The sequence below is a fragment of the Gadus chalcogrammus genome, chromosome 4 (genome assembly GCF_026213295.1).
Source record: "Gadus chalcogrammus isolate NIFS_2021 chromosome 4, NIFS_Gcha_1.0, whole genome shotgun sequence".
NCBI lineage: Eukaryota > Metazoa > Chordata > Actinopteri > Gadiformes > Gadidae > Gadus > Gadus chalcogrammus.
The window spans coordinates 7,500,323-7,513,543 of NC_079415.1; the positions used below are offsets into that span (position 1 = coordinate 7,500,323).

A 13,221-nucleotide genomic window follows, 5' to 3' on the forward strand; every position below is an offset into this window, starting at 1 on the left:
AGAAAAGTGGTTTGGTCCCCACCTAGCAGTGTGTGTGTGTGTGTGTCTCTGGGGATAGAACACATGTCCACAGCATTCCTGACACACACACACACACACACACACACACACACACACACACACACACACACAGTTCTGCAATCGCAATCTATTACATGTTGCAAAGTAGAACCAGAGAACCCTACAACTTATACAATGTCCCAATTATGACAACAAATACACAACGATGTATCCAAAAAACAACTCAGAAAAAACGCAAGCATTCGATATTCCGACTTTTAGGGCACCTGCAGACAACTATATCAACAAGCGACCACAACAAACCCGCCTTACGAGAAGCGTTTCCTCCTCCCTGTGTGGGTCTCAGCTGGACCGGGTTGTCGCTGCTTTGTGCTGTTATGTCTGCAGTGACCTTGCTGTCGTGGTCGCGGGCGCGCGCAGGCCCGACCCGCAAACCCCCTTGTTTGGTTTATTGACTGACCGCCGACACGCGGCCTCACCACGCCGCCGCCACCGTCCGTCTAAATGGGTTTACATTTTTTATTGGCAGGCCCGTGACAGGGTATGTTTCGTCAAGGCTCTTTACTGTTTAACAGCTCAGAGGGTGGTATCAACATGTGTTTTACTGGCTCTCGTAAAAATCAAACAAAATGAAATAAATCCAAAGTATAGGTGGCGAAAAGGCAAAGGGTGGGGTGTGGGGCTTTTAGAACAAACAAAGCACAGAGGTGATGGTTGAGGTAGAAACAGAGTGCTGCACATTGTGTGGTATTAACGTTGTGGAAGCAGCCATTGTGTGACTTGTTTGTATTGTGGTGTAGCCCCGCTAAAGGTATTCCTGTTTGTAGCTACTCGAATAGCGTTATGGGTATCGATCACACTATGCCCTTTACCTATTACCGCTAATACGGCCTAGCATGCAGCTGGATGTTCAAATAGAGGGCCTGCAGGGGTCACAGAGACACACATGGGACCGGCAGGTTCACCACAAGTCCACTGCGAGAGGCATCTCCAGCAGGCCAAATAAAAGGACCATGGCACCGGGCGATCTCTGGGTGACCTTCTGCAGGGAGACGGCCACACAATGGCCGGTGTTTACCCTGGACGCCGCTAAATTCTACCAATGCGCTGGGATTGGGGGGCTAAACAGCGCCACATAAACCATCCTAAACGACGGGGACAACCGAAGCAAAAGGGGGAATTACCTCGGGCTAATGTCATTGAGATATAATGGAATGGAGATATTGCGGAGAAAGTGTATGCTATAAAGGATAAATGAGAATCTACATCTGTGTTAGCCCATAACCGGGTGGTTATTCCCATGGAACAGATATAAAACCGTCAGTTGTGGAAAGTTAAGGAAAGCAAGATTCTTTACAGCTACAATTGAGTTACAATGCAATTTCCTAATACAGGGAAGAAATAACAAGTATGATGCTTCCATTTCCGGTTAATGCCTCACCATTGCTTTGATCCAAGCAGGTTAAAAGACTTCCCATATTTATGAGTCCCTTTTGCTCATACTTTGAGCAGGTGTTGCAGCGTTTTTACACACGCATATTTTCATTTCATCGTTTAATTTCATCATAGACCGTTTTAGTAAATACTACAGATGTGCACGCGGTTACCCAGGCAACGGCCAAAGCTGAGTGTGTCCCCTGCACCACACCTCCTGGTTTCGAGCAGTATTTCTGCCCCCTGACAGACCGCGCGATGATAAATAACTCCACGCCGAGACGAGGCGGGAGTGAGCACACAATAACCCGCTGAACTTGAGAACCTCTTCTCATCGATTATGGAGATCTGCCCGTCGGTGACCTGGGGTATCATGAGCCCACCGGGTTATTGATTCAATAAAAACAAAAAGAGAAAATACGTCGGCAGTTAAATCAGGGTTTTCATTTGATTTGCTTCCCCCCTTTGCCTTGGACAATCACCACTTTTTAAATGGATTTATTTCTTTATACCTCTGTTTTTTTTGTATTTGCCGTAGTCTGAAAATTGAATCAACTGTTTTGACAATGGTAATACGAGGCGACCTTGGGCTTGGTGGATGACCTTTGGCCGTTGACCCGTGGGAAGCGTCTGGTCAAAAGGAGTAGCAAGAGAAAAGACGGCAAAAGGGGGTCAGACCCCATACACTTAAGTCCCTCTCTCTCCTGGCCTCCCTGATTTGGCATTCAGATCAATACCTTGTCCCACGTTCATCAGCCGGTCATAAGAAGCATTTCAGATATTAGCGCTTTTGAAAATGAGGCCTTTTAAAGTGCCTCCCCCACCCCCTCCACCTTAAAATGAAAATCACACAAAAAAAACAGAATGATCATCATTTCAGATTTTCCGACAGTTGGATCAATAGCTTTGAACATGGTATGGTCGTCTACATCTCTGACGTCATTCGACAATATGACATAGCTACAAGATACCGTGTTATATATCTATACATTCTGATTGTTGTGACACAACTGGTTGAAACTTATTATTGCAGTTTCATCTTTATTTCAAATGTAACCAATGTTTTGCAGGGAACCCAGAACATTTTTTTACTAACCATATTCAAAAAATAAAAAATATCTGCAATTAAGTTGAGTTTAACGCTTTTTGATATCATAGACTACAATGGAATGATTATGTCCCTGAATTATTTAGAATTATTCTACCCTCATGTTGAGTAGAAAACAAACCAGATCCAATTTTTATCCCAGATAAGAGATTTGTCTCATCTATTTGCCCCACTGCATATCCAATGTTTGCATCATTGACACAAACAATCATTGATACACAGAATGGTGTGTCCAATATGTGTATCACTGATACGCACACTGAATGATACAGACCATCTATAATTGTCTTAGTGGATTTCATCTGTAATGAATATATCTTTGACATATTTTTGTACCATGGTTACTTAATTTGCTTCACTTTTGATCATTGGCCGAACATCTAGGTCAACCGATTCATCATGTCCTGGCTTTGTACTGCCGTGTGTGACGTGGGACTACTGATCAACAGTGTGAATATCTACCCAGTCGTATTGTGGATAGAAGTCCTCCCAGTCATCCACCTAGTGGACTGAACCAACTGGTAGGCTACAGATCCATCAGGGTGGACACTCCCACTTGTGACATCACAAACAGATAGACGTCGAAACGGCTCATACCGAATAATCCCAACCTCACACACCTGGTGGTAAAGCAGGGGCCCTTATATGTACTTCCCCCTGTGATACTCCATAACATTCACACAGAGACGTCTCAGGCCCGGCCAGACGGAAACACCCGTCCCCACGCAACACAATGCTGATAATATGACAACACGGCACTCCCCTCTGTTTATTATGGGATGCGTCCATCCCCAGGCGGAGCCCGGTCCGCCGGGGCTCTTTGTGGGATTCATTCACAGGCTGCATTTGTCAAAACACGGATCTGTATAAAGACTAATGATCCACATGAAATTAATGAGTCCATAAAGTAGAAAACCCTGCGTTCACATGGGCGCGACGGGACTCCTCTGACTTTGATAAACCGTTAAATGGCAGATAATCAGTGGGGCGGGTGAGGGGGTGAGGAAGGGGGGGGTGGGGGGAGTGCGGAGCGGGGGGGAGGGGTGGGGCAGGGTGTGGGTTGGAGTTTTGTTTTTTTCTCGAGGCTCTGTAAAAAGCGCATGTTGGCTAAAAGGTGGAAATATCATTGACTATGAAAATATTCCTTAAGCATATTGGAAAGCGAGAACGTGCTTATGGTAAAAACATTAATCTCAATTAAGTATAGGCTATGATGTTTTGCTATGAAATTACAAGAGGCCTGCCGCCTCCAACACAACTCTCTGAGGGAAGGAGGGGACATGAGCGAGTGAACAAGTATGAACACGAGTGAATGAATTAATAAATGAGGCTTGTGATTCTAAACTCCACTGAAAGAAAATGATGTTGTTTATTTCCATCCTCTTCCTTCATTACACTAGAAGGCTGACTGAATGTACAATCAGGCTTTTCCTTTCTCTGTAGCAGACCGGACAGACAGGACACAATCTATTATATTTTCTGCACCCAGCCACGACCCTGCCACTTTATCTGTTCGTTTTTTTTATCCTCCGAGTGCACGCGGTCCATATGTTGCTTTAATCGCCGCTATAATTCTTAAGCAACGGGACTCATGTTTTATTACTTCAGAGCAAAAAAAAAAAAAGGTTAGGAGAGAGCGAGAGAGGGAAGGGAATGCATTTTAATACAAAACTCCACAGCAACAAGCTAATGGTGTGACCCTGGGATATTTGCATAGAGATGAATTACGGAGCTGTGACTTGAGGTGACTTTTAAAATATGATTGAGGAGGTTATTATTGCTGCACTATGATATGTGTTAACGGTTATTTTACCACGGCTGGTACTAATAAAATTGGGGACAAAAGACTTGGGTGATGAGGGCAGAGTTTTCATGGCCCGAGTCCACCAGAGGTGCTCATTTGGCCATTACTTAGTGTAACTCACCCTTGCCTTCCCTTCTGTTCCCCGTCCCCTCGGAAGAGAAGTAACAGCGTACGACACAGTGTTCACCATGAAGGGAGGAACCCTAATTATTCAGGGGTTTACTTCTAGGCAGGTTAGATCAGTGGTGCTCAACCCCCGGGGCGTGGCCCAAAAGTGGGTCCCACGCAGACGCAGAGTGGTGGGCGTGTGCTTCGGCAAAAAGTTGTTTAGTTTGTGTTACTCACCTGTGTATATTTTTCCACAATTTAATCATAACCAATGCCTAAACGAAAAATGGTCAAAACCTACAGCAATGTTATTCATATCGAAGACAACCTAATATCTGTCCCTGCGTGGTGCATTGAACTCGAAGCATGTTTCTAAACTTTCCCTTTGTGAGCGCAATCGTACCTATCTAGAGCGGGTTGGGTGCGAGGTACTCACTGCAGGTCCACAGCCACCGTAGGCAAACAGGTCTCTCTGTGACACGTCGCACTGGCACCTCGTCTCCAGGGGATCAGCCCGCACTTTGAATCTCGTCGTTCAATTTATCGCGTGTAATTATGACCAAAAGTTCTCTCATAACAGTGTCTTGAACAAACCCCACGTCCTTTGCGTTAAACATCTGAGGCTCACCCTCAGAGACGCTATACTCAGTCTCACTTCCAGAACCTCCAGAGAATCTCAACTCAGAGTCTAACAACCTGAGACTAACCTGCCGCCTCAGCTGTTGCTATTTAGCGCTAATGAGCACCTCAACACCGGCCTCTCTGGGTGATGTCAGTACTGATCCTAACAATAAGGATCAACCATTCAAACACATATATGACGTAATCAACCCAGCAAGCATCACAGACGACCAGCTATAAAGAGCCGAGGTTTGACCTAGCAAACTTCTGATTGCATGTCAACCCGCTCTACCACCTGAGCTAAGCCAGCCTTCAAATAAAGCACTACAAGGACTTGTCGAGCCATGTGGACCATCTCTTCACTGCGCCTGAAAAGGAATACAACGGTGCATAAGAACGATGTTCAACAATTTTTTCTCATAACAAAGACACGATTCCTTCAAGACGTTTCCATTGAGCGCATAAGCAAAATAGCGTCTTGCATGACACTGTCAGCTAACAGCATCTAGCTTGCTAGCAACAACGGAAAAGCATAACGTTACGTGAACTTACAAATGTTATGAACGCAATTAGCATTGTTTGATAATGTGTATGTTCATTTTCTTTATAAATATAAAGTGCACGCATCTACATTCAAAATGGGCTTTTCTGGACTCAGCTGTTCATCCGATTGCTGAGGCAGCTCCTGTCGTGGTGCCTAAAGACCGGAGAGCCCAGTTGTTACGCTGAAAAAAGTAGTCCCCATAGCTCCATTCACAATACTAAATTATTATATGTTATAGTTTCTTAGTAGAGAGGTGAGAGGTGAGAGACTATCAAAGTAAAATTGGTTAGATCTAGATGAGACATTTTACGTGACATAATTATGTTTGGGGGGGGGTTTATTTGACTAAATAAAAAATATGAATAAATTAAAATTAAAACGTAAACACATATATTGTCCACATACACTGCAGACCTCATTTCATTATGTGCAGTAGTAACATAAATCTTAAATCAAAATGGTATTCAAACAGCTCCACCAGCTTCACATGAGATCTCGCTCACATCCTGAAATAGCCTACTTCTGCAGCACTACCAGAGTGTGTTACATTTCCTCATTCGTCTGTGCTCCGTGTATGGATCTCCCACCACCTCCACCCACATCCTCTACTCCTCCTCCACCCAGACCTATACCTCAGTGCACACCTCCTTCACCTGGACCTGAACATCCCCTACTCCTCCTCTACCCAGACATACACATCCTCTACTCTTCCATCCAGACATGTACATCCTCTCTACTCCACCTCCAGCCAGACAGACCGGTTTCATGAGACCCAAGTGTTCACGTGCTTGCTCAAGCAGACAGAGCAATTACCAAAGACTTTATTCATCCTAGACTCTCTGGACCAATGAGATCGCTCTGTGCCGTTTAATGGCGATGGAATGAATTACTGTTCCTTAAAAAAAATACGTCGCATTCAGAGCCGCGTGGATCAGACGATCCAATATTCACACAATGAGGGTCGCGATGGGATGGGGGAGAGAGGGGAGGGAGACACTGGTACGGGTGGGCTATGAGCTTAATAGCGCGGGGTGGGGGGGGGGGGGGTCAGTCCCCATGGGCGCGTCTTATCAGGTGCGGCTCCAAAGCGTGCACGAGAGAGATAAGGCTGCTGCAGGCAGACGTGAGACTCACAATTCATGTGTTATCCAGGTTCCACAGCCCCCTCCTCTCCCGTGACACAGATCCTCGTGTCTAATCTCTTGTAGTACACGGTCAACTGAGAGCTTGTCAATGGGGGTCTTTATGGAGATGGGCGAACTGCGAGACATATTAGTCACATCAGTAAACAGACAGGGGGGTTGAGCAATTGCGGGCGAACAAAAGATACAGTTGGTTTTCTCTCTCTCTCCCTCTCTTTATCTCCATCGTAGTTGACAAGCTACATCTTAATCCTCGCTCTACGCACATAATTCGCTGTGGACCGATAGCAATTCGTTCCGCGTGTTCTCTAAATCTTCGGCAATGTATCTATTCTCAAGTGAACCCCCTCTCCTCTCCTCTCCCCTCACCAGGTGGGGTTTAGTTGGAGTCAGGAGTGTTAAATAACCGGGGTATAAACTAGAGGTGTAGGCCTATAGCTGGTGGTGGGCTGGCACCGAGGTGGCATTGCATATAAGAGACGACGTTTTTTTTTTCGTTTTCTTTTTTTTGATGTCCACAGGCCAGGCTGGCAGGGAAAGCCGGGTAACAGATGGCACAGCCGGTCCCAGGAGGGAACTGGCCCGTGTTCGCTACACCTGGAACACATAAAACCAATGTTCCCGCACCTGCAGTACAGGGAACCTCGTTACCTCCACCTGGACGGAACAGATGGGGCGCTGATCAAAGGCCTTGTTGTTGTTTACCTTCACGTGTCTGACCCTGATCACTTTCAATCTGATTGTATGTAGAATAATTATCGTCCACTTAGTAGCTAGGCGGTAACAATCTAAAATGATCTCATATATCTCTCATCATAATAATACTAATGAATAATAATAATAATTGTAGATTATTATTATTAATAATAGTCATGATTATATTAATATGCCAATTATATAGGTGCCATATTAAAAGTAAATCAAAAAGTAGATCCTATTTTATTGTCCTTAATTAATCCTAGGCTCCCTAATGAATATCCAATAAACACTGAAACTGTTTGTGTGTGTGTGTGTGTGTGTGTGTGTGTGTGTGTGTGTGTGTGTGTGTGTGTGTGTGTGTGTGTGTGTGTGTGTGTGTGTGTGTGTGTGTGTGTGTGTGTGTGTGTGTGTGTGTGTGTGTGTGTGTGTGTGTGTGCTCTTATTTATCCCACGTTAATCTTAACCATCTCGTCCACGGTGTTCATAGGACTCATGGTCTCGTGACCTTTCGAATTAGAGCGCGTGCGCTGCATACTGAAGCGCTCTTTGATCCAGTCGAAACACACGCCTCATGCGCGAGACTAATGAGTGCCCGATCTTAATGTGTTGAAAAATAGTAGGGGGAATCAAAATGGGGCAGGATACATATTTTTATATCCATTTATATAGCCTAGATAAACATATTTATACCTATATGTTAAATAATATAAATAAATATATATGTTTACATATATATATATATATATATATATATATATATATATATATATAGGCCTATAGCCTTTAGATATATAGATAGGCTATATATAGATATAAAAATAACTCAATATAATATGAAGCCTAAAGAATATGATTTTACCTTCAATGTTGTTAGGATAATTACATAAAACTAGGGGAAATCTAAAGTAGGAGGATACAAGAAAAATAAGAAATCAGCCAATAACCAGTTCTATAGGCTATCTTAATAGAAAGAACGCGTTTTCAGCAAAAATGCTCCGATGCCATTGGACTACAGACCTTAATTTGGTCAATAACAGGGTAAATAAAAAGGGGGAGGTTATGCCCTAGAACGAAAGCCCCATATCAGCATGTAAAGATATTTTCTTCAGCATCATTGTTGGATTGAGGAGAATATAAAAAGGCTAGACAAAAAAAACATACGAATTATGCAGAATGTGTCTCTTCTATAAAAATAAAAACTGTGGACTACAATATGCAGATGCCTTCCATTATGATCGGGTCGACCCGGGTACAAAAAGGTACTCTGTGTGGGTGCGGGATGATAATACAAACGATCTTGTAAACGTCATCAACACAGACGCCACGTTAATTGCTCAATTTGGAGCGCGCGCAACCTGTGACACCGCCGCTCAAGGCGCTGATTCGTCCGCGTGTCTCCCGCGGGATGCACTTTAAAAGAGGTATGGAATAGTTCATTGTACTACAATGAAAAATAAAACTGTTGACGATTGGGTCGATGTTGTTGGAAAACCTAAAATAATGCCTGTCCTTTATAATAGTCATTCACAGACTTTGTCACTTTCATTTCGTAGGCCTACCGTTTAACCAACACTGATGATTAAGTGAACCGTCCCATCAAATCCCATATCCCATGATATAGCCTATGGTCTATTCGGGTGACCTCGTAAAAAGTGAGATCCTGCAGGTCTTGGCGAATAAAGTTATACAGTCAATGATAAATTAAATATTAGCAGCCTAGATATATTAGTAGTGTAAATCGGTTGGATGCGTTTCAATTTGGGGAGAACATGCTGACGTAATCATGCGAGTCGTTCTGGACGCAGGAAGCAAAACGTTAGCTCTGTTGGAAAGCAATGCATCAAATATGTTGAAAATAGGCCCTCTATAAATAATCCAGGACCAAGATACCAAAACTGTTTTTTTTAAAACATTTTCTTTCTCAAATTAATAAAATTTCATAGGCTAATTATTTCCTGAATTTTGTTGTTCTCTGAGATTAAATATATCAGTTTAATTTTCCAAAGCGATCAAAGTATATTGTGTAGTATTATAATGCGCCACATATCAATTGCACCAGATAGCCTTGATGCGGAACTATATAGCCTAGGCCCTACAGCTTTAATAATAGGCCTAATAATATTAATAATAATCATTTTCATCATTATTTATTTGCATTTTCGTTATTATTAGTAGGCCTAGTACTATAGTAGTAGTGATATCAGTATCAGTAGGCTTATTATTTTAGAATTAGCCTATAAGAAAATAGCTCAATAAGCCCTGTCATATGCTGCGTCTACTTAATGCATTAGAAAAAAACTAAAGTCAGATGTAGAATAACTGCTTGATTGATGGGGATTAATGCCTCAAAAGTAGACATATATGAAGGACAGGACAGACACGGGTTATTAAAAATTGGATATTTGTTTGTATTATTTCGCAGAGGGATTAACCACTTTGACCCCGATGCCTTAAAACCTAAACAATCAGTCATGCATTTTAGTTTTTATTAAATAAAAGTGCAATACATTAACCTGCGATACACAACCGTGCAGGACTCTGTCACTGTTAACTGAAAACATTTAAATAAAATAAGTGAGGAAATATTTTTGCCACTGGCGAGAACACAGTTGTTCTTCGTAAAAATGCACAATTGTGTCACAACCAGTTTATATGTACAGTTAATGTAATATTATTTCTCCTTCAAAATATTTCAAAATAAGAATCTGCCTCTATGGCGCCAGAGGCCCAACATGTTGAACATTCCTCAACATTCTTCAGATATTTGTGGAGGGTATGGTTGTTAAGATGAGTGTATCCACAACAACCAGGCCAACACGTTTCAAATAATAATGTATCTGAAATGTAATATGGTAGGCCTAACTAAAGTAAAAAAGAAAATCTAAATAAAATGTATTTTTTTCTTGTGTGAGAGTGCATTTCCATTCACTCAAACTGTCTGTTTGACCGAACAACTCAGCAGTGCATAATGTACAAAACATAGCCTAAGTTATTTACACATAAATTATTAACAGCGTATTTTCTATGGGATACAACTCACATTTATATTTACAAGTCAGTACCGTGTCCTCGTTAGGTAACTCGGTCGCTGAGTCCACCTTTTGGCCCACAAAGCTGCTTCTCCTTGTTTCAATCATCTCTCGTCCCGGTGCAAAACTTCGAAGATATGGACGGAAAGAGCCGAGCTCGGGTGTTCAATTGTGTTCGTTACGGTCAACCCCCTCCCCCCCCTGCCCAATCTAGGAACTGTCATTCTCTGAAGTGTGGATAAGGAGGGACGAGCTTGGCTTATGCTTTTTCAGCAGCTGTGTGATCTTCTCGTCGTCGGAGTTAGGGTCCAGTGGTTTGTTATAGTCGTCGTCGTCGTCCTCGTTTTCCGAGGCGCCCTTCAGCCTCTCGGTCTCCGAGTCCTGCTTCTTCTTGGCCGTGGCCATCTCCGCCGCGTGCCGCTTCCTCCACTTGGTCCTCCTGTTCTGGAACCACACCTAGAGGGGCAAAACATTTGTTTTAGACACACTTTTCTTTTTATTTCTCTTATTTCCACGTTTTATTGGAGTCCATCCAACCATCACAAACCACAGGCTGTGGACCAGAACAAAATAGAAAAAAATATCGTTTAGTCCGATAATTATAGGCCGATTGAAGACATCATTCTGAGGCATAGGCCTTGAGTTCCTATAAATACAATTTAACTTGAAAATTGCAACAGACAGGTGTTATTGTCTCATGCTGGATATTAAAAAATAGGCTAGTGCAACCTTTATAATTAGAAATGGTTAATATTATGTATGTTTTGACAATATGTTTGATTTAAAAAGAAACCGATAACGAATAAGAAATATAATAATTGCGTCTACATCAAAAATAAAAGTCCAGCCCTTTTCATCATTTTATAAAATATTATATATGTATATATATATGTGGATGTATATATATATATACATACACACACAGGCATAATATATATATATATATATATATATATATATATATATATATTATGCCTGTGTGTGTGTGTGTGTGTGTGTGTGTGTGTGTGTGTGTGTGTGTGTGTGTGTGTGTGTGTGTGCGCGCGCGTGCGTGTGTGTGTGTGTGTGTGTGTGTGTGTGTGTGCACCGAATTATATAATAATTGTTCTATATGGTTCTTGTTAAAAAGAGTAGGTTCCACTAGGCATATATATTTTGGATTGCTATGGTATCCCCATACGCAAATGTTCTGAAGAAGCGTTAATTCGTACCTTCACTTGGCTCTCTGTCATCCCCAGAGAGTAGGCCAGGCGGGCTCGTTCCGGTCCAGCCAGATATTTCGTTTGTTCAAAAGTCTTTTCCAGGGCAAATATTTGCTGTCCAGAGAACGTGGGCCGGGTGTGTTTCCTTTTTCCATCTTTATCCAACAACACAGAGTTTTGATCTGAAAAGAACACTGATAAGTTTACTGAAAGGCTCTGTGTCTAGGACATCCTCCTATACCACCCATGTCCCATGCAACTTCACCCCATCGTTGTAAAGCTAAATCCCAGCCCACACCTATAAACATTGACTATTTTCCCCAGAAAGTTGCGGACTACAATACTACATCCCACACCAATTCTTTAGAGAAAATACTTACGAGGTGAACACGCGAAGCGGGCGTCCCTCCAGTGCGGGCTCTGCATGACGCCCGGCCAGAAGATGGGGGTCCGGCCCGGGAGGTCTGCCAGGGGCTTGGGGTACCGGGACACCGCCACCGCGCCGGGGCTGAAGTAGAGTCCGTGCGGAGGCGGGGGGGGACTCAAGCTGCTAAAACGCGGCAGTCCCGACAAAATCCCGGCCGACGATGACGCGGCGGCCGCAACCACCCCTGCCGCGGCCAGCCCCATCGAGGGGCGGCTGAGGATGTCGTTTATTCCGTGAGGGGTGGCGGCGGCGCCCCCGCACTGCTGCGGGGATCCAATGCCGGACGTTTTGATGCCCGGCGAGGACACGGCGACGCCTCCGGGGTTCGGGGAGGTGGCGGTAGGCGAGGCGGTGGAGGACAGCGGGTAGGCCGGGTACAGAGGGGTCTTCATCTCGGTCATGCTGTGCAGGGCGGCCAGCGGAGGAGTGTTGAGGAGGAAAGCGCCCTGGCGAGACCCGTCCATCTGGCCCACGGCTAACATCACCGGGAGCAGGTATGGAGCTGTCGTTTTGTTTGTGTTGAGGTATCCTCGGTGGTTTCAGAGAGCTTTAAAACACGGCTTAAATTCTAGTGATTCCACACCCCCTCCTATAGAACGGGTTGAGTTTACTTATAGTTTGGCAGATGTGTTTGCCCAAACCAGACGCACCTGGCACATAGCCTCGGATTGAAACGACTTTAGTGTCCAGAAGACCGACCAAAAAAAAGGAAATCCACTATTGGCCCACTACTTTAGATCGAGACGAGATGGATCCCGTACAGGCAATATGTAGCCATGCAATTCATTTTTTGCACTATTATAAAAAAAAAATTGGAAGTCTAAGTCGTCTGGAGCCCGCTGAACGTCCCAGGGACAGCCCCAAAAAATCACTTCAGCCTCATAGAAGGGGATGTCTCGGGCGATGAGAGCGAGTCTCTTTGTTGTGTCCAATGAGCTCTTTGATAATATGAAACATCATCCTCTGTTTCTCGGGTCTATTGCCTAAAAGTCCAAACTTTGAGCGGAGGGACCAGAAAGAAAAAGGGGGAGTTTCGGACGGGATTGGGTGACTTCAAAGTGACGTAGGCGGCCGGGTAGGTC

The 13,221-nt window shown here is 43.8% G+C and overlaps 1 protein-coding gene across 1 annotated transcript; it reads right to left on the minus strand.

Moving 5' to 3' along the window:
• Positions 1-9,734: 9,734 nt before the first annotated feature.
• nkx6.1 (NK6 homeobox 1) lies at positions 9,735-13,095 on the minus strand. Its single transcript, XM_056589217.1, has 3 exons — positions 12,093-13,095; positions 11,722-11,894; positions 9,735-10,966 (listed from the first exon to the last, which is right to left on the minus strand). Exons 1-3 carry the CDS (start codon positions 12,619-12,621, stop codon positions 10,721-10,723), a joined length of 948 nt encoding a protein of 315 aa, XP_056445192.1. The 5' UTR covers positions 12,622-13,095; the 3' UTR covers positions 9,735-10,720.
• Positions 13,096-13,221: the final 126 nt, after the last annotated feature.

Coding starts and splice junctions, on each gene's coding strand:
- nkx6.1 (XM_056589217.1), bottom strand. CDS start 12,621: ATGTTAGCCGTGGGCCAGATGGACGGGTCTCGCCAGGGCGCTTTCCTC. Junction 11,895..12,092: donor CCGCTTCGCGTGTTCACCTC/GTAAGTATTTTC, acceptor TGTTCTTTTCAG/ATCAAAACTCTGTGTTGTTG. Junction 10,967..11,721: donor TGACAGAGAGCCAAGTGAAG/GTACGAATTAAC, acceptor TTGCCCCTCTAG/GTGTGGTTCCAGAACAGGAG.